Source organism: Cetorhinus maximus, chromosome 16, assembly GCF_964194155.1.
Source record: "Cetorhinus maximus chromosome 16, sCetMax3.hap1.1, whole genome shotgun sequence".
Classification (NCBI taxonomy): domain Eukaryota; kingdom Metazoa; phylum Chordata; class Chondrichthyes; order Lamniformes; family Cetorhinidae; genus Cetorhinus; species Cetorhinus maximus.
This window is the reverse complement of record NC_135894.1, coordinates 67444709-67469396: the sequence shown is the minus strand read 5'-3', so window position 1 is coordinate 67469396 and position 24688 is coordinate 67444709. Positions and strand designations below refer to the sequence as shown.

At 45.8% G+C, this 24688-nt stretch overlaps 1 protein-coding gene across 1 annotated transcript in view; it reads right to left on the bottom strand.

Annotated features, from left to right (window-relative positions):
* The window catches only part of stxbp5l (syntaxin binding protein 5L), a 578167-nt gene that overhangs the window by 84166 nt on the left and 469313 nt on the right, over positions 1 to 24688 (bottom strand). The window contains exon 20 of the mRNA XM_078559960.1: positions 23448 to 23513. Coding sequence (XP_078416086.1) covers positions 23448 to 23513 — 66 coding nt within the window. The remainder of the gene's footprint in view (positions 1 to 23447; positions 23514 to 24688) is intronic.

Sequence of the window (24688 nt, the reverse complement as noted above, 5' to 3'; positions counted from 1 at the left end):
GAGGTTGAAATCATTGAGAATGAGAAGTTGTTAATGCACATTACCCGCACAGATTGAACTACACCAATTGACACAACTGCCTGCCCCTCTCTTGCAGGATATGCTGCCACACAACTGGAGGCAGCAGGTGCTAAGCAGGAGGGACAGACACAACTACCTGTCCTTACCCCCGTGGAGAAGACAATGCTTACTATCATTAGAAACACCATTGTTGATGCCTTGGCCAGCTGTCTGATTTAAGCCGTGCAAGGTGATGGTTTTCTTTTACCTAACCCTCCTTCTCACATCCCACATCCCCCTCAATGTACAGAATCGTCCCAGATTTGCACTAAGTGTGGTAGCGGGCGGGGAAAACAACGTTTTACCCTCCAGCTACAATGGCGGCTTCTCATGTTCTATCGTCCCAATCCCGCCACATTAATTATACATTCCCAGGAAACAGGCCATTTCAATGGCAGGTGGACTCTCATTCACCTGCCACGCCATCATCCCACCACGTCATCACGCTGGCACCATATTTAAAGCAGCCGTGCGCATACCTCTCAGTGCTTCAAGCCCAAGACTGCTGTACGGAAGACATAGCCCCGAATGGCAAAAAAACTGCAGCTACCAGGTTTAATGACTTGAGCGCCTTTTGGACACAGTGGAGGCCTGCCGTGATGTCCTCTACCCCCAATCTGGCCACAGGGTAGGCAACAACATCACCAATCTGGCTTGGGAGGCGGTGGCAGTGGTGGTCAGCGCCAATGCCCTGCAAAAGAGAGAGCCGCCCAGTGCCGAAAAAGGATGAATGATCCCTTCTGTTCCGTCAGGGTGAGTCACTCTTCTCATCACTCTCAACTCTCGCGCTCACAAACCCATCACACTTCCACCAGGGATCTCGCACCTCAAGGGAAAACACCACTAACTCTCACACACACCCTCACATCTTCCTCAGACTCATATCCTCTGGAGCTCTCTTCCTCATCCTGTCCATGTCTCTGCTCACCACACAAACATTCCATGCAGTGCCATGTGTCCTGCTCACACTCTCTCCATCTGTTTTCATGCAGGAGAAGCCTGCACATCTCAGCAGGAAGAAGTCCCAAACCGGGGGTGGAGTGGCCCACATTAGGACCTCCACTCACTTTGAGGAGCGTGCCATCGTGCTGACTGGTGAGGACATGGACCATGTCTGAGATGACGGTGAGGCTGGCGGTGAACACCCTCATGAGGATCCTGAACCACATCATCCCTCTCTCAAAGCAAATGTGAGTGCTCTCTCTCCTACTTTTGACTGTGCTGACATGCACTAATTATTTCTACTTTGGTTCACAGTGAACTCTGCCAAGCGACCGACATCCTCAGCCAGCCAGTCCCTCAGCTCCATCCACGTCCTCATCTCCAGCCAAGAAGACACCTCCTCCATTGAAGAGCTGGAAATAAGCAGCCTGGAAGGCCTGTCACAGCGCTTACCCACACCCTCCACCAGCGCAGAGAGACACACACCTCAGTGGGACCTAGATCAAGAGCAGGCTCAGGTTCACAATCTGGTGGTCACCGCCTGGACACGTGTCCGCAGCAGGAGGCAGGTTCGGCCAAGTTCACCGGCACTTGGGGGACAGCTGAGGAAGAGGCATCTGTGAGGTCCAAGTCAGATAACAAACCTCTGGATTCTGGAGAGAAAGCAGAAGCAGGGGGAACATCACACAGCTGTTGGAAGCCCTCAGGGTGGCTTGCGAGTCGGAGGAGTGAGTCTGCTTGCCCTCTGAAGAAGTAGTGCCCTCATATGCTCATATGGAGGACTCCGTGGGAAGGATGGTGGGCGCCATGGAGACCCTGGTCCAGCAGAATGTGCAGATGTGTGCAGACTTGCACTCCATCACAGGAGCCATGGGTGAGTTCCTGCAGTGGCGACGCTAGCGGGAAACGGGCACCTCGATGTCCCCCAGGTGCTCCTTCCCCTCAAGGAGCCAGGTCGGGGCCCCCAGGTGCCTGAAGGGAGGAGCGGCAGCTAGACCCCTGGGTCATCCACTCGGGAATCTCAGAGGCTGTCCTCTCCCTCCAAATCCCCTTTGCCTGTGACCCCCTCAACCTCATCCTCTGTCATCGAAGATGGAGCAGCTGGCCCACAGGAGAACAGCCAGGGCAAGTCGGGGCCCCCAGTGCCTCGGCTCTCCAAAAGACCCACGCCAAAGGCATCAGAACATGGGCAACCATTGCACAGGCTGTCTCCACCCCTGCTGTGGATGTCAGGGCAGCAACTAGAAGTCTAAGGCGTTCACAAGTTAAGAAATTCTGATCACAGTTGGTTGCATGGTGAACACATTTTGTCACTTCACAATCTGGAAATATAAGCACTTTCACTGAGTACTGTATAACTGTGTCTTTCAGCTTCATTGACAGGCTTTGCGAGTTCTCCCACTGCATCCGCCCCCAACTAGCAGTTCAGCTGCACGCAGCCGGCCCACAAGTGATTTTGAAGGGTGGGGAGCAGGGGGGAATGTTTGTGTATGAGAGAGAGTTAGAGAGAGAGACAGAGAGAGAGAGAGAGAGAGAGAGAGTGTGTATGTCTGGGCGTGTGGCAGGGCCTTTCGAGGCCTCGTGCAAGCACACTCCCATGCATGCAGATCCTTCCTGCTTTACACTTATCTCACTATCCCGAGCATTTTCAATGCTGCCTGCTGGGATTCGCTTTCAGTTGACTATATGAGCTGACCTGCATCTCTGCCCACCTAATGATCACACTCCCATGCAGCACCTGATCTTGCCCACCACGACTCTTGTTTCACTTTCGATTTAGCCAGCATGGTGGTAATAGAAACAAAAACAGAATTACCTGGAAAAACTCAGCAGGTCTGGCAGCATCGGTGGAGAAGAAAAGAGTCGACGTTTCGGGTCCACACGACCCTTCAACAGAACTGAAGTATAGTTAGGAGAGGGGTGAAATATAAGCTGGTTTAAGGTGGGGGGCGGGGGGAGAGAAGTTGAGGGTGGGGTGGTTGTAGGGTCAAGCAAGCAGTGATAGGAGCAGATAATCAAAAGATGTCAGAGACAAAAGGATCAAAGAGGTGTTGAAGGTGGTGATATTATCTAAGAAAAGTGCTAATTAAGAATGGATGGCAGGACACTCAAGGTACAGCTCTAGTGGGGGTGGGGTGGAAAGATTGACAAGGTAGATTTAAAAATAATGGAAATAGGTGGGAAAAGAAAAATCTATATAAATTATTGAAAACAAAAAAAAACAAAAGGGAGGGGGAGGAAACGTGGTGGGGATGGGGGGAGGGGGAGTTTAAGATCTAAAGTTGTTGAATTCAATATTCAGCCCGGAAGGCTGTAAAGTGCCTAGTCGGAAGATGAGGTGCTGTTCCTCCAGTTTGCGTTGGGCTTCACTGGAACAATGCAGTAAGCCAAGGACAGACATGTGGGCAAGAGAGCAGGGTGGAGTGTTAAAATGGCAAGCGACAGGGAGGTTTGGGTCTTTCTTGCGGACAGACCACAGTTGTTCTGCAAAGCGGTCGCCTAGTTTGCGTTTGGTCTCTCCAATGTAGAGGATTGTAGAAACAACTTAGTTTTTTTTAATGGTGGTAATAGAGTTTTTCTTTTGTTCCCTGTCCTTTCCCCTCCGCCAGTCACCCATTTCCTTTCCCCGATCACTGTCGACCCTCCCAGCATCACCTTCCACCTCCCCTCAGTGACTTACGAGCCACAACCTTCTTTTCTCAGGGATGTCCAGGTGAACGTGCACGTTCCCTTCCCTCCCGAAAATCTCAGCCCCATCCACATTAACTTCCCTGACCTCCTTCTCACCCCCAGGGTCTGTGTCTGCCTCCGAGTCCCCACCAACCACCCCTGCCGTCCCTTCTACCAATACCGTTGAACCCTCACCCTCCCACTTCACTCAGTCCTCAGTCATTCTCACCATTCCCTCTTACCACACCCACCCTCAGTTCTCTCCCCAGGAGACATTCATGGACTCATCAGAGCCCCTCCGTTGCATGTTCACCTGGGCACACCCCGCCCCCCCACACCCCCGACTCCTTCCCACCCAGAACTCCTTCCCTCCGGAACTCCTCGCACCCCCCACCCCACCCCCCTTAGTACTCCCCCCTTCCCAACTCCTCCTTCCTTCGCCTAACTCCTTCCTCCTTCAGACACCCTTAATTCTTCTTTCACCCTTACCCCCTCCCTTCTCCACACTCCTTCCTCCACCCTTACTTCTTACACCTCCACCAAAAGCTCCTTCTTCCCCCTGGACTCCCCCCACTCTCCGCAATCCTTCCCCCTTCTGAACTCCTTCCCTTACACCTTCCAGTCCCTTACCCCTGCCTCCCCAGTTGCCATCTCCTCCCCGTTCTCTGCCCCCCACAACACCTTTGTTCCCCCCCACTCCCAACTTCATTCCCCCAACACCTTCATTCCACCCCCCCCAACCTCACCTCCCCCGCCCCCGATACCTTCATTCCTCCCCTCCCAACCTCACCCGCCGACACCTCTTCCTCTCCCAGTTGATCCTAGAACTTCCTCTCCCACTCCCGGTACATCTTCCTCTCCCAAACACAGCTGGATATTCCTCTCCCAAATGCAGCTGGACCCCTTCCTTTCCATCCCCTCAACCATCATCCACTATGAGTAGACCCTCAATGATGACTTTCCACTTTCCGTGAGCTGCTTCACAGTGGAGCCATGTCCATGAGAATCCACCCGGCAAGCCATGGATGTTCCTCCAGGGTCCCGTTGCTGTTGGGCTCCAGCATCTTCTGCTCCTTGGATGTCTGCGATATGTGCAAGGCCCTGGCAGTAAGTCCCGACTTTTGCACGTCGCTTGTCAAGGCTTGTTCTGCACCGGCATGTTTTCCTGCCAACGTTGGCAGACGATCCAGCGGATGATTCTGGTGGACTGGCCTTATAATGATATGCAGATGTATTACAATGAAGCTCCCGACATCCAACAGTGGGAAATGCGGCCTGCCAGCAACAGGTTGAACGGATGATTGGGAACTGGTTTCATGACGTTGTGAAACTGATTTTTGGCCTTCTCGTCATATCGTCCGCTCACGCAGCCGAACATGCCTGATGCCAGCGAGCATGGAAAATTCCACCCAATGTCTTCTGATTTAAAAGCTACAGGTGGTGCAAGCAGACACGTTTTTGTTTTGTCCTTCCCTCAACACAACATTACCCTTGTGCCTTTCTTCTTTAAGATACTGCCACCCGGCCAAGCAGTGGCAGATAAACGACAAAGTGATGAAGAAACATTGGGCTGAATTTTACTTGTCTCCAGCGGGTGTGTTCACCGCCGGGGGCAGGGAGGGGCTGGGGGGGGGGGGGGGGGAGGGGGGTGGAACTTAAAATAGGGCGGCCGCCCACTGGAGCACCTTCTTGCCCACCCTCAAGCTCTCCCTCATAATACGGGGACAGGCGAGCCCCAAAACTGCCATATTTAAATGGATAACCAAGGGTCAATTGTTATCAAGCCAATTGACCCTTATAATATGCTGCCTACACCCAAAACGTATGGCATGGGCAGCCGGGCAGGATTGGGAAGCCTGTTTCTTTGAATCAAATGCTTAAAGAGCAGGGAGGAATGGGCGGGCGGTATGACTTTTTGGGGGCTTCCCTTTGCTGATTGCGGGGCAGCCCCCTTAGGTCGATCTCCCTCTTCTTTCCTACCCACCCCTCCACACCCCACCCCTCTCCCTAACCCACCCATACCCTCTCGGCCCAAGACCCTGGGCTTACCAGCTCTGGGGATCCATGGGCCTTGATCTTCCTCTTCTCCTGTAGCCCCAGCAGCTGCCGCTGATGACTTCCTGGCGCTGTCGGGACTGATGCAGCTGCCAGTCAATTAGATTGGCTGACAGATTCAGGGGGCGGGATTTCCCCAATGAAAGGTGGAAGTTCCACTTGGCCCTTCTTTGCTTTATGGCTGTGGGTCGGGTTGGCGTGGAGCATGTTGGCTTCATGTCAACATGGTTTCCGGAGGTGGGGTGGTGTGTGCACCATCCGCCCCCCATATTATTCAACCCATTATCATTCAATTTAATATTTGCTGCCACTAGCTTGGATATTGACACTACGCACAATTTAAGAACAGAGGAAGGTTCTGCGTATGGTGAGAGACCGGACATGATGGGTCTACAGCTGGGGCAAGCGTAGCATGGTTGTTAGCTTGCCAGAGGGAGAGGAGTTCTACTGCAGAGGATAGGGTGGGCTACAGAAGAAGGCTTATGGGTATGTCCAATGGAATTCTTGATGCGTTGATGGACTAATCATAAGATATAATTTAGGCCTTGTAAATAGGGCCCTAGCCATTTGCTTATCTTGCAAGTTTGACGCAAAAATTGAGCACAAAGCTATTATGCAGGACAATGGCTATTCTGATCAGATTATTGTTTGCTGTGTATTGCGCAAACTCGCAAATGGACCAAAGATTGCCACTTTTGGACCTGAAAAGTGTCTGGTCTACTTCAAATTACCATGGAAAAGCACAGTATCTCGAAAATATGAACAACATAAGCAAGCCGTTCCATACTACTACTATGCAGTGCTACGGGAGTGGTATTTTCCACGAACAGGATGCTGCTATCAGTCCAAAAAGACACTCTGCCTATCACACAATTGAGCAATGTTATGTATGAATTTCAGCACCGGTGGGATGCCAGGTATGTAGGCTGCGCATCCCAACAATTGGCTGATTGATTCAACCAGCATGTTCCTTCGATTGTTCTTGATAAGTCGAGTACAAACCGTATTCAACCAGCCCACACTTGCAAACCTCAGAACATAATGCCTAACGTCAGATGTGATTCTGCGATTGAGCAGCACTTGCTGAACAATCCTGAGTACACTAATAGCTACACTAACAACTAATTTACGATAGTCAAATTTATAACATGGCTCATTTATGCTTGCCACAAGTGACTTACGTTCATATGCAGGGACCCATTCTCTGCAAGCAAAAGGAATATCACAGAATCACAGTGCAGAAGAGGCCCTTTGGCCCATCGAGTCTGTACCAACATGTGAGAAACACCTGACCTATCTACCTACCTAATCCCATTTACCAGCATTTGACCCATAGCCTTGAATGTTATGACATGCCAAGTGCTCATGCAGGTACTTTTTAAAGGATGTGAGGCTACCTGCCTCCACCACCCTCCCAGGCAGCGCATTCCAGACTGTCACCACCCTCTGGGCAAAAAGGTTTATCCTCGCATCCCCCCTAAACCTCCTGCCCCTCACCTTGAACTTATGTCCCCTCGTGACTGACACTTCAACTAAAGGGAACAGCTGCTCTCTATCCACCCTGTCCATGCCCCTCATAATCTTGTACACCTCGATCAGGTCGCCCCTCAATCTTCTCTGCTCCAACAAAAACAACCCAAGTCTATCCAACCTCTCTTCATAACTTAAATGTTTCATCCCAGGCAACATCCTGGTGAATCTCCTCTGCAACCCCTCCAGTGCAATCACATCCTTCCTATAATGTGGCGACCAGAACTGCACACAGTACTCCAGCTGTGGCCTCACCAAGGTTCTATACAACTCCAACATGACCTCCCTACTTTTGTAATCTATGTCTCGATTGATAAAGGCAAGTGTCCCATATGCCTTTTTCACCACCCCACTAACATGCCCCTCTGCCTTCAGAGATCTATAGCCAAGGTCCCTTTGTTCCCCAGAACTTTCTAGTGTCATGCCGTTCATTGAATACTTCCTTGTCAAATTACTCCTTCCAAAGAGTATCACCTCACACTTTTCAGGGTTAAATTCCATCTGACACTTATCTGCCCATTTGACCATCCCATCTATATCTTCCTGTAGCCCAAGACACTCAACCTCACTGTTAACCACCCAGCCAATCTTTGTGTCATCCGCAAACTTACTAACCCTACCCCCCACATAGTCATCTATGTCGTTTATATAATTGACGAATAATAGAGGACCCAGCACAGATCCCTATAGTATGCCACTGGACACTGGCTTCCAGTCACAAAAGCATCCTTGTGTCATCACCCTCTGTCTCCTACAACTAAGCTAATTTTGAATTCACCTTATCAAATTACCCTGTATCTCATGTGCATTTGCCTTCTTTATAAATCTCCCATGTGGGACCTTGTCAAAGGTTTTGCTGAAATCCATATAAACTACATCAACTGCACTACCCTCATCTACACACCGGGTCACCTCCTCAAAAAATTCAATCAAATTTGTTAGGCATGACCTCCCTCTGACAAAGACATGCTGACTATCCCTGATCAAACCTTGCCTCTCCAAGAGGAGATAGATTCTCTCCTTCAGAATTTTCTCCAATAGTTTCCCTATCACTGACGTGAGACTCACTGGCCTGTAGTTCCCTGGCTTATCTCTACAACCCTTCTTAAATAGCGGAATCACATTAGCAGTTCTCCAGTCCTCTGGCACCTCCCCCGTGGCCAGAGAGGAATTAAAAATTTGGGTCAGAGCCCCTGCAATCTTCTCCCTTGCCTCCCTCAGCAGTCTGGGACACAAATCATCCGGACCTGGAGATTTGTCCACTTTTAAGACTGCCAACACCTCCAATACCTTGTCACTCCCTATATCAATTTGCTGAAGGACCTCGCAGTCTCTCTCCCCGAGTTCGATACCTCCATCCTCATTCTCTTGGGTGAAGACAGATGTGAAGTATTCGTTCAACACTCTACCGATGTCCTTTGACTTGACTCATAGATTGTCCCCTTAGTCCCTAATGAGCCCTACTCTTTCCCTGGCTATCTTCTTCCCATTGATATACTTATAGAATGTCTTGGGATTTTCCCTACTTTTACCAGCCAGAGCTCTCTCATATCCCCTCTTTGCTCTCCTAATTGCTTTCTTAAGCTCCACCCTGCACTTTCTGTGCTCCACTAATGCTCCAAATATGTTCAAGCCTTGTGCCTTTTTTTAATTACCGGGAGCTTGAAGTGCCTATTGTTCCCCATTAGTTTCTCCATGGCAACACCTCAGCTAACTAGTCGACTTGCCAACCAAAGGCTCAGACTAATACTCCAGAGACATGAGTTCAATCCAAGGCAGCTGAGGGAATTTAAATTCAACCACTTATTAAAAAATTTGGAATAAAATGCTAGTCTCATCAATAATAATCATTAAAAACTGAACTGTCATAAAAACCCATTTGGTTCACTAGTGTCCTTCAGAGCAGGAAATCTGCTGCCCTTACCAGGACTGGACTATATGTGACTCAGACCAACATCAATGTGGTTGACTTTTAATTGCCCTTCGAAATGGCCTAGCAAGCCAGTTATATCAACTTGCTACAGAAAAGTTGAATAAGAATAAAAATGTACTGACCACCTGGCATTGACCTAGGTACCGAAAACAACAAAGGCACATCTTTCCCAGTTATCCCTGCAAAGTCCTCCTCACTAACATATGGGGGCTTGTGCCAAAATTGGGGAGAGCTGTCTCAAAGATTAGTCCAGCAACATCCTGACACAGTCATACTTAGGGAATCATACTTTACAGCCAATATCTCAGACTCTTCTGTCATTATCTGCTCCACTGGCAGGACAGATACACCAGAGCTGAAGGAACAGTCATGATGGAATGGTCCTGGGAGTCATCAACATTGACTCTGGAAGTCTCTTGGCATCAGGTCAAACATGGACAAGGAAATCTCCTGCTGATTACCACATATTGTCCTCAGTCAGCTGATAAATCAGTGCTCCTCTATGTTGAACACTATGTGGAGGAGGCACTGAGGACTGTAGGGGTACAGAGTGTATTCTGGGTGAGAGTCTCCTATGTTCATCTCCAAGAATGGCTTGGTAGCATCACTGCTGACCATGTCCTGAAGAACATATCTGCCTGACTCACCCTGTGGCAGGTGGTGAGAAAGCCAATAAGAGGGAAAAACCTACTTGACTTTGTCTTCACCAATCTACCTGTCACAGATGCCTCTTTCCATGGCATAATTTATAAGAGTGACCACCACACAGTCTTTGGGGACACCATGCATCATGTTGTGTGGCACTACTGCCGTGTTATATGGGATAGATTCAGAACCGGTTTAGATCTTCGGGCGTAGTTCAGAATCCTCCTATCAGTGTGAAGGTAATTTCCAATGAACTTTGGGGCAGTTGGGTGTTGATACATATAAATGATCTAAATCTTGGTGTGCAGGGGACAATTTCAAAGTTTGCGAGCAACACAAACTTGGGAGGATTGTAAACTGTGAGGACAGTGTCGAACTTCAAAAGGACATTGACACTTTGGTGGAGTGGGCAGAGTTCAATGTGGAGAAGTGTGAAGTGATACACTTTGGTACAAAGAGTATGAAGAAACAGTATAAAATAAAGGATACTATTCTAAAGGGTGTGCAGGAGCAGAGAGACCTGGGTGTTTATGTACATAAGTCATTAAAGGTGGAAGGACAGGTAAAGAGAGCTGTTTCTAAAGCATACAGTATTCTAGGCTTCGTTAATAGGGGTATAGAGTACAAGAGCAGGGAGGTTATGATGAACTTATGGAAGACACTGTTTAGACCTCAGCTGGGGTATTATGTACAGTTTTGGGCACCACACTATAGGAAGGATGTGAACGCATTAGAGAGAGTGCAGAAGAGGTTTACGAGAATGGTTCCAGGGATGAGACACTTCAGTTAAGAGGAAAGTTTGGAGAAGTTGGGACTGTTTTCCTCGGAGAGGAGAGGCTGAGAGGAGACTTGATCAAAGTTTTCAAAATAATGAGGGGCCTGGACAGAGTAGATAGGGAGAAACTGTTCCTGCTCATAAACAAATCGAAAACCAGAGGGCATGGTTTTAGAGTGCTTTGCTAAAGAAGCAAAGGTGAGATGAGAAAAAAACTTTTTCACACAGCGAGTAGTTAGGGTTTGGAATGCACTGCCTGGAAGTGTGGCAGAGGCAGGTTCAATTGAGGCAAGAGTGCATTGGATGATTATTTAAATAGAAACTATGTGCAGGGTTACGGGGAAAAGGCAGGAGATTGGCACTAAGTTAAAATACTCAGAGAGCTGGTGCAGACATGATGGGCTGAATGGCCTCCTTCTACACCATAATAATTCTGTGATTCTGTATCACATTTCCTGTGGCAGCATGGCTTTTATTGTATGCAACTGCCTATGTGTGCAAGGGTTGCACTTCAGAGCAATGTGCTATTACATAAGCAGATAGCACTTGTCTCCCTGTAGTCACCCTCTGGTTTGCCATGATAGCTCAAGTTGAGATGGTACAATGGACTGCTGTAGAATGAAGGCATCAGCACGGCTTCCAGGATATGCAGCATTGACCTGCATGTTCCTCTCCATGCAGTCATGCCAGCTAGACATTCACAGAATGGAATTCTTTTTGGCTCCAGTTGTAGGGCAGGTGACATATAGCATCCGCAGAGCAATGGCATCCTGGGCCATGGAGAAGCCTGCAATACTTGCAAAGCCATGTGTTCATTCTCTCTGGTCAGAGAGATGAAATGTAGTCAGCTTTCTGTGAACAGAGGGCATCAGTGACCTCACTTTTGCAACAGTGGATGATAACCATGGATATTGCAAATATGTTCAGTTACATCCTAGAAGGAGTCGGATGCATAGAAGTTCATGGCCATAGTTAACTTCATAGTTATTGGCGATGCAGTCTTCATCTGGCCCTGAGTTTGCAGTTGTGGTTGCAGCAGGTGGCAGATTTCAGTGAGGACATCCTTAGTGAAGCGCAGATGTCTCACACTGAGATCCAGGTTGGAGAATTGCTCCTTGAACATCTGGGAGGATATGGCCTCTTTCTGAAAGCCCTTCTCCCCCAATTCTTCCTCCCTCTTCTAGCAGCTTGCCTTCCTCTGCTTATTTCCCAAGTCCAAGAGGAATTCATACTCCTGCTCTCATGTCTGGGGGTAACAAGTTTATGCAGAAACCTTGAACTCAGGACCAAGGCCTTCAGCTCCTGGCACTCTGTAGGCTTTAGCAACTATAAAGAACTCTAGAAAGCACCAAATACTTGCATCATTGTAGCAACATCCAGTAGAAATCAATCAACAACTAACCTGTAAGACATTGATGATCCTTTTAAATAGAATTGGTGGGAGATCGATTCTCCTGCTGAACGAGCCTTCAGCTGTGCATGTTTAAGAGAAGGCGTTAACTGGTATGTTGAGCTCCAAAATAGCAGTGCTGGCATCAAATCAGCATTTATATCTGCCCACTCTGCATACTTCTGCAGGACACTCACTTTGTGAATGCTATCATCCTGATCCATATGGCAAGCAGAGCAATTTGCACTAGATGCGTACGTGCGTGCCCCAGATGCTGTTCTGGACCTCTCTCATAAAATGCTCAAAAATAAAAGGTGTTACATATCCAAATTTTGTGCTATAATTGTTAGTTCACAAGAAGTCAACAAAGAACAAGGAGCACTAGTTGGAATGGGAGAGGGTGGATACTAAATCTGAGGCAGAAGGAGCTCACTGAGGCAATGTGGATATGAAATTCACTAGCTGCTTCCCCACACACCTGGGGTAGCCTGCTCCTGTGCTTCAAAAATTGGTTCCCAATTAGGGTAATTCAGTTACTTCATCAAACAAACATCATTGTAAAACATTTATGCATAGATTCTCCATTTTTAAATATTGGCATGTTTAGATAAGGATGGCCTGTTATAAATATTTATACAGCAGTTACCATTTTAAAGTTTAACACAAATGTTGACATAAAAGGATAAATTTTTGTATTAAGCTCCTGGGCATTAATCTGACAGAGTGAATTACATGCCAATTTTAGAATTCATTTTCATTCCATTTTAAGCTTGAATTTTGGACCTTTCACTTAAATCTTTAAGGCACTCAGACTTGTGCTACTCATGCAACCCATTTGAAAGGCGCTCTCCCCACTTCCAACCCTTTTTGTGGCTGATACAACAGAAATGTACTGTGAATGATGCAAATTTGAAATATAAACAACAAATGCTGGAAATACTCAACAGGTCTGGCAGCATCTGTGGGGAGAGAAACAGAGTTAACATTTTAGTTTGATGGCGTTGTCAGAACTCAGAATTCAACAATGTGAAATGTTAACTCTGTTCCTTTTCCAAAGACACTGCCAGACCTTTTTGTGGCTGCCTTATTTTGGGCAGTACGCACCTCCAGAGTTCTTTGCTTTCTTCACTGGTAATGTTCCGTCCTCCAGTCTACCACCTCAGGCTTCATGCCTGAATCCACATTATCAACCCAACTCTTTGACTCCTGAGCTCTCAACCCTACAATTCCTCCACCTTTTCCCCACTCCCCAAATTTACTAGTAATGACTCTTTCTCCCTTGAGCCTGCTGAATGAGCTCCAACAGAGGGAATACTTTATAAGCACTTAAACTCATTATATTCTATCAACATATAGCATTAATTCTTTAAGTAATTTAGCAAAGTAAGGCCTTTTTATCTCAGTAATATTAAAGAACTAATACTGAAGACAACGGAGAATCAAATCAGGAGTGTAAAACAGACGTCTGACTCAATAACGCCTCATCCCCACTGGGCAGGTTAGGTTAAATTTGGGACTTATGAATCAAAGTAGGTAAGGGATAGATAACTAACAATAAGAAACCAATTGTCTTATAGCATATGTTGTGTCACATGGATACAACCTCATCTTAGAAGAGAAAAACATTCTCTACAAGTGATATAACACTTGTCCACTTAATATGGACAATGCCACAGAAAATCTACTGATTAAAGGTTGGTATTAATATGAAGATGCCTAACAGCTTTTAAGATTTACTTCAGGAAAATAGCTGAGCACCTCACTAAAAAACTTCTTTCTACCACCAGAGTCATCATTGCCAGCAAATTTGGAGTGTTGAAAGCATTCTTCAGCTATCTAGATCAGCTTTGGGGTTCTGTGCAATATGGTCCAGTTAAGGTCTCAAGGAGTATGATTGTTTGCTAAATGCTACAAAACCCTGGATTACAAGAATCCTTTCCTCCTCATGAAGGGCCTAAGGGGGAAGGCATCTAAAGTCCATTATGGCTCACTTGGGCCAATCTCATATCAAAAAACCTTCTCTTAGCCACTACATCTGGCCAATTTTTCAATAGTCCTGTTTATATCTTCGTCTTTTCATCAAAAATATGTTATCATCTTCACACCGTTCCCTTGGATTTCAGTCACAGATTTCATTCAAGTCATCTTACAAACCTTGCAACCAAAATTATGTACCTGCACACCAATATTACTTCGAGCACGTTATTTGCATTCCAGTATATTTCCGGTTGGTACCAGTTATGTGGTTTGTGAATTCATAACACTAATCTAGTGCTCTTTCTAATTTTATAGGTGTGGCAGGGGTGCATGACGTTTCTGGCTGCTGTGTGTCAAGATAAGATTCTTAGAACTGAGATTAGCTTAAGATGGAACTTCTGTTGACTGCATCTCTTTGTTGCTTTGTGGGCACCTTAACCCTATCTCTTTTCTGCCACATATCAGGCATTTCAATAGAATGTTGGGAACTTACACGAGTGCTGCTACTAAGAGGCAGTGCCATCATTAAATGCACGCCTGTCATACCATTCATACCTGGCAGTAAGAGTGTGTGACAACTCATTAATGGGAAAGCAAACCTAATGGTACTAATGAGATCAATGAAGTTCGGAGAGATACTAACCAGCATCCATGCCCTAATTGCTTGGAGGTCAGAAGTGATGGTCCTCTATAACAGGTGTCTGAATTTCTGAACTAGTTGTGCCAAATGACCTGTTTCTGTGCCATATATCCATTCAATATCCAGCAAAAGCTAACATCATCCTTTGGGCCTCTATTATAGGAGGCTCTGCTGTAGAGCTACTACATGCCACATGATGGTCTGTAAATTTTCAAATCCATCCATCATGACATGGTAAATGCTGGTAGTCTACTCTATCAATTGTCCTGGCATCTGCTGCAACTTTTCAGAAACCATCATCAGTGCTCTGCAAAGATCCATCTTTTACAAAGCAGGAACTGTGAGATCTGCGTATCCAGGCCCTCAATCAAGGGGTGACATCTCCTGACTCTCTGGTCAGCAATGGGTTTTCCTCATCTTCCAGTCTCAGCTTTACATCCTGATTCTGCGTAATTCTCTGTACCTGAATCTCTAATTCTCTTGGATGGATGTCTCTGAGCTGGTGCTTAAGAAGGAAAGAGTAAGTGATAGCATAACTCTAACATGCTTGCAGGGCTGGGTCCAATGGTGTCTGGTTCTGGTTTGTCTGGTTTATCTGGAGAAGAAAAATAACTTAGAATGGGTCACTGATGAACTGAGTTTGTCATTTTCAGTAGAAGGAGTAAATAGGGGATTTTATGATTTAATTTATTGATAGATGTGAAGTACAATAGAATGAGATACAAAAAGAGCAGAATGTCTGAACAAACCTGAAGCTGGTGGCTACCCTATCATTGACAACTCATGAGTTTCTCCTCCTTCTGGGGCTTCTGTGATTCATCCTTGTAGGGGTGAGAGGGAATTTCACACTATAATATTATGGTTTAGCTTCTCCTTCAAAAAAATTGAATAAGTTACAAAATAATTCATGAGATCAGCAACACCCAGGTGCCAGCAAGCATACCATAATACTATGATAATTTTGTGCAGTATGCAATTGGAGTTTGTGTGAGGCTTTGAGTGGGGTGATTGCATGTAAGTCAGTGAGGGAAGGATTACCTTCTAATGAAGAGACAGGATTAAAGGCCTTAAAGACTGTTGTAACATGTAATTCCACCATCCCCCAGCCCCACAAAGTAAGCTTCCAATCAGAGGCAGTGCAGCTAAAATTTTATTAGGTTGATCGTGAAAAAGGTGGCAGGGTCATCCCACTTACAGCCCCAGAATCATTATTCCAATCAGGTTTTTTGCCTGAGCAGAATTTATTTTTTCGCAATTCATTTAATTACTCCATATGGCTCTTATTCTCCAATGTTATATATTTGACTCTGCCAGAAATAAAAGGACAGTTTAAGACAGAGGGTAGCATTTCCAGAATTCTCAGGATCTCTCATCGTGACTTTGGCAAAGATTGGTGGAAACTCTGGAGAAGTGGCACAAGTGGTCACTTACACTATTTCTCCACAAATACATGATGGGAGATCAAGAGAAGCCCTTTGGAAGTTACAGGTGCTGAACTCCTGCCATACTACTTTGTGCTACAATAATTTTGTGCAGTTGATAAATTTTTTTTAATATGTTCAGAGGATGTGGCAAAGTCAATATTGCCCATCCCTAATTGTCTTTGAGAAGGTAATGATGAGTCATTAGCTCCATTAGGTAGGGAGTTCCAGGATTTTGAATCTGCAATGTTGAAGTAACTGACATATTTCCAAGTCAGGACGGCGCCTACTGCCCTTGTCATTCTAGGTGATAGAGGTCACAGGTTAGTCTTGGTGCTACAGTACATCTTGTACATGCCACACACTAGTCATCTTGTTGTGGGAGGTTTTAGATGTTTAAGGTGGTGGACAGGTGCCAGTCAAACAGGCTGCTTTGTCCTGGATGATGTCAAGCTTCTTGAGCGTTGTTGGAGCTGCACCCTTCCAGACAAATGGGGAGCATTTCATCACTCCTGAGTTGCAGATGGTGGAAAGGCTTTGGGGTGTCAGGAGGTGAGTCACTCAACCTCTGATCTGTTCTTGGAACCACAGTATTTATATGGCTAGTCCTGTTAAGTTTCTGATCAATGGTGACCCCCAATGATGTTAATGGTGTGGGTTCAGTGATGTCATTGAATGTCAAGGAGAGGAAATTAGACTCTGTCTTGTTGGAGACGGTCATTTCCTGGCACTTATGTGGTGGAAATTTTACTTGTCACTTATTAGTCCAAGCCTGGATGTTATGCAGGTCTTGCTGCAGGTGTGTTCTGATCTGAGGAAATGCAAATTGAACTGAGCTCTGTGTAATCATTAATGAACATTCACACTTCCAACTTTATGATGGAGGGAATGCGATGGTATAGTGGTAATGCCATTGGACGAGCAACCCAGAGGCACAGACTCTGGGGTCACACATTCGAAACCCACCATAGCATCTGGTGTAATTTAAATTCAATCAATAAATCTGGAATTAAAAGCTAGTCTTGGTAATAGTCACCATGGAACATTGCCAATTGTCTTAAAAACCCCATCTGGTTCATTAATGCCCTTTAGGGAAGAAAATCTGCCATCCTTACCTGGTCTGGCCTGCATGTGACTCCATACACACAGCAATATGGTTGACTCTTAAATACTCTCTGAAATGCACTAGCAGGGCACTCAGTTGTATCAAACCACTACAAAGCCTACAAAACGGAATGAAACCGAACAGATCATCTGGCCTTGAGCTAGGCGCCAGAAATGACAATGGCACACCCAGTCCTGTCAGCTATGCAAAATCCTCCTTACTAACATCGGTGGGGGGGGGGGGTGCAAAAATTGGGAGAACTATCCCACAGAGTAGTCTAGCAACAGCCTATATAGTTATACTCATCTGATCATACCTTATAGACAATGTCCCAGACACCACCCCATCACTGGATATGTCCTGTCCCACTGACAGGACAGGCCCATCAGAGGTGGCAGCACAGTGGTATGCAGTTATGAGGGAGTTGTCCAGGGAGTTTTCAACATCGATTTTGACCCCATGAAGTTTCATGGCATCAGGTCAAACATGGGCAAGGAAACCTCCTGCTGGTTACTACTTAACACTGCCCTACCCCTCAGTTGATGAATTAGTACTCCTTCATGTTGAACACCACTTGAAAGAAGTACTGAGGGGTGGCAAGGGTGCAGAATGTACTCTGGGTGGGGGGGCTTAAATGCTCATCTCCAAGAGTGGCTCAGTAGCACCATGACTGATCATGCTGGCCGCATATTAAAGGATACAGCTGCTAGAGTGCATCTGCAGAAGGTGGTGAGAGAACCAATAAGAGGGAAAAACCTACTTGACTTCATCCTCACCAATCTACCTGTCACAGATGCATCTGTCTATGACAGTGTTGGTAGGAGTGTCGACTGCACAGTCCTTGTGGAGACGAAGCCCCGTCTTCACATTGAGGATACATCATGTTGTGTGGCACTACAACTGTGCTAAATGAGATAGATTTCGAACAGATCTTGCAACTCAAAACTGGGCATCCATGAGGTGCTGTGGGCTATCAGCAGCAGCAAAATTGCACACTCTCACAATCTGTAACCTCATGGCACAGCATATCCCCCACTCTAACATTACCATTAAGCCAGGGTTCAACCCTGATTCAAGAAAGAGTGCAGGAGGGCATGTCAGGAGCAGCACCAGGCATAATTAGAAATAAGGTGTCAACCTGATGAAGCTACAACACAGGATTACTTGCATGCCAAATATCGAAAGCAGCATGCGATAGACAGAGCTAAGCGATCCCACAACCAACAGATCAGGTCTAAGCTCTGCAATCCTGCCACATCCAGTCATGAATGGTGGTGGACAATTAAACAACTCACCGGAGGATGCTCCACAAATATCCCCATCCTCAACGATGGAGGACCCCAGCACATCAGTGCAAAAGACAAGGCTGAGGAATTGTAACCATCTTCAGCCAGAAGAGCCAAGTGGACGATCCATCTCAGCCCCTTCCGGCGAACAAGGCATCACAAATACCAGTTTTCAGCCAATTCGATTTATTCCATGTAATATGAAGAAACAGCTGAAGGCACTGGATACTGCAAAGACTATCAGCCCTGACAAAATTCCAGCAATAGTACTGAAGCCTTATGCTCCAGAACTAGCCGCGCCCTTAGCCAAGCTGTTCCAGTACAGCTACAACACTGGCATCTACCCAGCAATGTGGAAAATTTCCCAGGTATGTCCTGTTCATAAAAAGCAGGACAAATCCAAACTGGCCAATTGCCACCCTATGAGCCTACCCTCGGTCATCAGCAAAGTGATGGAAGATGTCGTTGATAGTGCCATCAAGTAGCATTTACTCAGCAATAATATGCTTACTGATGCTCAGTTTGGGTTCCGCCAGGGCCACACGGCTCCTGACCTTGTTACAGCCTTGGTTCAAACATGGACAAAAGAGCTGAAACTCCAGAGGTGAGGTGAGAGTGACTGCTCTTGGCATCAATGCAGCATTTGACTGAGTGTGGCATTGGGGGGCCCTAGCAAAACTGGAGTCAATAGGAATCAGGGGGACAATTCTCCACTGACTGGAGTCATACCTAGCAGCAAGGAAGATGGTTGTGGTTGTTGGAGGTCAATCATCCCAGTCCCAGGCACCACTGCAGGAGTTCCTCAGGGAAGTGTCTTAGGCCCAACCATCTTCAGCTGTTTCACCAATAACCTGCCCTCCATCATAGATCAGAAGTGGGGATATTCACTGATGATTGCACAATGTTCAGCACCATTCATGACTCCTCAGATACTGAAGCGGTCCGTGCCCGTATGCAGCAAGACCTGGACAACATTCAGGCTTGCGTTGATAAGTGGCAAATAACATCTGTACCACACAAGTGCCAGGCAATGACCATCTCCAAGAAGGGAGAATTCAACCATCTCCCCTTGGCATTCAATGGCATTACCATTATTGAATCCCGCACTATTAACATCCTGGGGGTTACCATTGATGAGAAACTGAACTGGACCAGCCATATAAATATGTTACACAAATAAAAATACCTGTAACTGTATCCCTCTCTGCAGATGCTGAGTTTTTCCAGGTATTTTTGTTTTTGTTCTAGATTTCCAGCATCCACAGTATTTTGCTTTTATCATATAAATATGTTGGCTACAAAAGCCTGTCAGAGGCTGGGAGTTCTGTGGAGAGTAACTCATTTGATGACGCAGCAGAGCCTGTCCACCATTTACAAGGCACAAGTCAGGAGTGTGATGGAATACTTTCCATTTACCTGGATGAGTGCAGCTCCAACAACATTCACGAAGCTCAACACCTTCCAGGACAAAGCAGCCTGCTTGATTGGCACCCCATCCACTACCTTCAACATTCATTCCCTCCACCACTGATGGATCCTTTGAAAGCACCTTCCAAACCTGTGACCTCTACCACCTAGAAGGGCAAGGGTAGCAGATGCATGGGAACACCACCACTTGCAAGTTCCCCTCCACACTACATGCCATCCTGACTTGGAAATATATCGCCGATCCGTCACTGTCACTGGGTCAAAATCCTGGAACTCCTTCCCAACAGCAGTGCAGGTGTACCTAAACCACATGCACTGCGTTTCAAGGCAGCAGCTCACCACCGCCTTCTCAAGAGAAATTAGGAATGGGCAATAAAAATGCTGTCCTAGTCAGCGACGTCCACAACCTGTGAGAGAATTTTAAAAAAAGGAACAGAAGATGGTTGGGCCGAGGACATTGTCATGGGGCTGAGATGATTGACCTCCAAGAACCACAGCCATCTACCTCTGTGTTAGGCATTGCACCAGTCAGAGTTTACCCAATGATCCCTATTGACATCAATTTTGCTTGGGCTTCTTGGTCAAATGCTGCTTTGATGTCAAGGGCAACTGCACTCACTTCACCTCTGGAGTTTAGCTCTTTTGTCCACGTTTGGACCAAGATTGTAATGTGACCTGGAGGCCGAGTGATCCAGACAGAACCCAACTGGACATTGAGTAGCATGGTATTAGTGAGTAAGTGCCGTTTGATAGTACTGTCAACCACACGTTCCATCATTTTGCTGACGATTGAGACTAGCATGATGAAGCAATAACTGGGAGGATTGGTGTGCCCTTTTTGTAGGCAGGACGTACCTAGCAGTTTTTCACTTTGTTGGGTAGATGCCATTGTGCATCCGTACTGGAACAGCTTGGCTGAGGCACAGCTGGTTCTGGAGCACAAGTCTTCAACATCACAGATGTTGTCAGGGCCCATAGCCTTTGTTGTATCCAGTACATTTAGCTGTGTCCGGATATTATGTGGAGTGAATCAAATTGGCTGAAGCCTGTGATTGTGGGGACCATAGGAGGGGACAGAGATGGATCATCCACTCAGCATTTCTGGTTGAAGATGGTTGCAAATGCTTCAAGCATTTGTCTTTTGCACTTATATGATGGGATCTGCCATCAATGCAGATGGGGGTGTTTATGGAGTCTTGTCCACCATCATTCACCACTGGACGTAGAAGGACTGCAGAGCTTTGAACTGATCCAGTGATTGGGGATCACTTAGCTGTCTATAACATGCTGCTATCAGTGTTTATTCCTATGTTGTAGCATCGGCAGGTTGACAACTCATTTTTATGCCTGATGTTGCTTCTGACATGCTGTTCTACATTCTTCATTGAACTCAAGCTGATTGCCTGGTTTGACGGAAATCTACCTTAACAAACTAACTTATGTATAGAAGTGTCTGATTATAGGTAAGATTATTATTCATCAGTTGCCTATACTGAATTTGTGTACTAGAAAATGGATGTGCAGCCTCAGAGTTAGAGGCTGATAACCACGGAAAATCCAGAATAGCTCATTTATGTTTACAAAAAATGGAAGACCATGCTCACAAAAACCAAGGTCTTCAAAAATGACACCTCCGCATGCACAAAAGTAAGTGCCCCAGAAGTAAGACCCCATGTGCCATGTGGCAAGTAACATTCACGCCAAACAGGTGCCAGACAATGACCGTCTCCAACTAGAGAGAATCTAACCATTTCCCCATGACATTCAATGGCATTACCATCACTGAATCTCCCAATATTAACATCCTGGGGGTTACCATTGACCAGAAACTGAACTGGACTGGCCATATAAATACTGTGGTTATAAAGAGCAGGTCAGAGGCTGGGAATTCTGCAGCAAGTAACTCATCTCCTGACTCCCCAGAGCCTGTCCACTATCTACTAGGCACAATTTAGACTGTTCATCTGACATCAAGCTGTGAAGCCTGAGTTTTCAACTCCCAACATAAACTGAGCAATATTGTACAGTAATTGTTTATATGTGACATACAGGACTCCTTTAAGCAACTATGTAATCCACCAAGAAAAAAAGTTTGGACACCCCTCCTGTAAAGGGTCTTTCACAAAGCATTGAAACAGCAGCTGGTGCTGAAGTGCAATAACTACTACCTTTCACTTATTGGAAAAGTGTCCAGTAGCACTTCAACAACGTTAACACATCCCAAAAATGCAAATAAGCAACAAATATATTTGAGACGACTTTACGCATACCCATCTGGTGGAAACCTGGCAGGTAGGTAGATAGTTAAGGTTGGTGTGATGATTTACTCACTGACTTCCTGCACCAATCCTGCCGTCTTCTAATTTGACCTGTTCTTCTGAGCAGCTGGCAATGAGTCTTAAGCCAGTTGGGATGTTCTTAAACATGTAGATCAACGACCTAAGAGATTACTGGGCCATCCGTGGATTGAGTAGAGATGATGTTTTGGCATTTCAATCAGGAGAAGGCAGCAGGAAGAGGCACCAGCAAAGGAGTACAACAGGCTAACTTTTTTTTACTTGCCTATTGGGCCTCACTCGGCTTGGGCTTTCCCTTCCTTCCCATAACATCTTATGAAAATCCCTCATTGTGACTTACCTTGTTGACGGCTACTGTACCTTTGGTGCTGATTGCCAGTCTCCTACCACCCAAAATTTCACCCCCTGCCTGCCAGCTGCCGCTTTTCAGCCGTTTTGGGCAGGAAGTTAACTGGCAGCATGCAGTTGAGTTCTGGGATTTAAATGTGAATTTAATCATACAGCCCTGTAATACTAGTATTATTCAATCAAACAAGTTGTCTGCTTGTAATGTAAATTTCCACAAAAATGCTACAGTGCAAAAGGAGGCCATTCAGCTCATTATGTCTTCACCTATTCCATTCCTTTGTCTTCTCCCCATAAGCTTGCACATTCTTCCTTTTCAGATAACAGTCTAATTCCCTTTTGAATGCTTCAAGTGAACCTGTCTCCACTACATGCTCAGGCTGTGCATTTCAGACCTTAACTTTGTCATGCAGCGAATGGTTATTGTTGCTTTTGGTTCTTTTTCCATGTCTGTGCCCTCTTGTTCTCGATACTTTCACTAATTTTATTGGGACTTTCATTTGATCTTGTGGCCACAGTTTGGCCCTGACAGAAATAGACATTATTGGGGTTTCAGGAGGGAGCATAAAAAGGCAGTAGTAGACTGTTATACACCCTGAACAATTTTCCTTTCCATTATGGAAAGGTTATATAATGGATAGCTGATCCACTGATGCCTGTTTTGTACCCCGCTGAAGTTGGATTCTACCATACAGATTAAGTTAATTCTATGGAGTGTATTATCCTTGCCAATAGCAGGCTTTGTGCAAATTTCTCAAGGAGTTTTTTTATTGAAATATTACAACATTCTTCCTTTCTAATGCAGGTTCTACAAGAAGTAATTATTGAAAGGCATTTAATACTTACTGTAATACATGCACAGTATCTTGCATAGATATCTTGCATGAAACAACAATGTTGGGCCACAGACAACACAAGTAATGATGGATAGAAGCCGATTACCTTTACCTGATGTGGGAGATTTGCAGCGTTCAATATCCAGCGATATTGGGCTATCCACAAGTTCAGTCAAACCTAAAAAACAGGAATAAATAATTATCACGCTACTGGACATGATCAAAGCGTAACATTTTAAAATCCCATTACCAATATTGACAAATGGTTGGAGGGTTCTGAAACAATGGGCTGAACTTTCCCCCTGTCGAGGGGGCTGAGCGCTTCCTGTGCAGGCCGGTGGGGGGAGGGGGGGGTGGAGTTCACTGAGTCGGGACCTGCGCTCTTTCGCGCATGTGCGCAGAAATCATGCCTCAGGGAGATTAGTTAAAGCTAAATACAGAAAAGAAAATATTATAAGACATGTCCCCTCATGTGACAGTGTCACATGAGCTGGGACATGTCAAGAAACATTAATGGAAAACATTTTTTAATTTATAAAAACTTAATGAAACCTCACCCTCCCGTGGATGAGGTTTCATGAAAAATGCGAAGGCTGCCTGGGCTCTTCACCTGCCCGCCAACCTTAAGGTTGGACGGGCAGCTCATTTGACTCTTTTAATTAGGTTTTAACAGGCCTCTTCCAGTTTGGCGGGCGCGCCGCCGAATCAACTGAAAATCTAAGTGACGCGCTGTGACGTCGGGACGCCCACCCGATGTCACTGCGCGTCATTTTATGTGTCAGTGAGTAGGCCCCGCCTCCGCTCACCGACCGGAAAATTCTTCCCAATGATTCCAACAGGATAAGGAAATATTGATAATATTTATAACTGCACAACCTTAATTATACATCAACCAAAGTTCGATGATCTGAACCAAAGGGTGGAATTTTACTCCGGCAGTATTTTAAGGTCCCGTCAAAGTCAATGGACTTTTGAACTGCTTGCTGCATTTTATGGCTCTTCCCCTGGCACGATGGGGCTGGTACGTTGCCTTGTCACTTTAATTTTGGCAAGAAACAAATGATTTTTCTCACAAGTTGTCTACCTCCAGGGTAATTCAGATAAATGGAAGTTTAATACTTTTGATTCCTCTGCAACTATAGGCAAGAATTGATTTTTTTGGGGATGATTTACAAGAACCAGAATAGTCGTAGACATATTCTAGAGGCAACAGTGAGTTCTGTACTTCAGCAACAACATATTGGAATTAGAGGCTGCTAGAGCAACTTCCCGGGTCTTTGCTCATGAAATTAAATGGATTGGATAAAGTCTACAATACAGCAGATTATCCACTTTCTTTGAAAAGAATAGCTT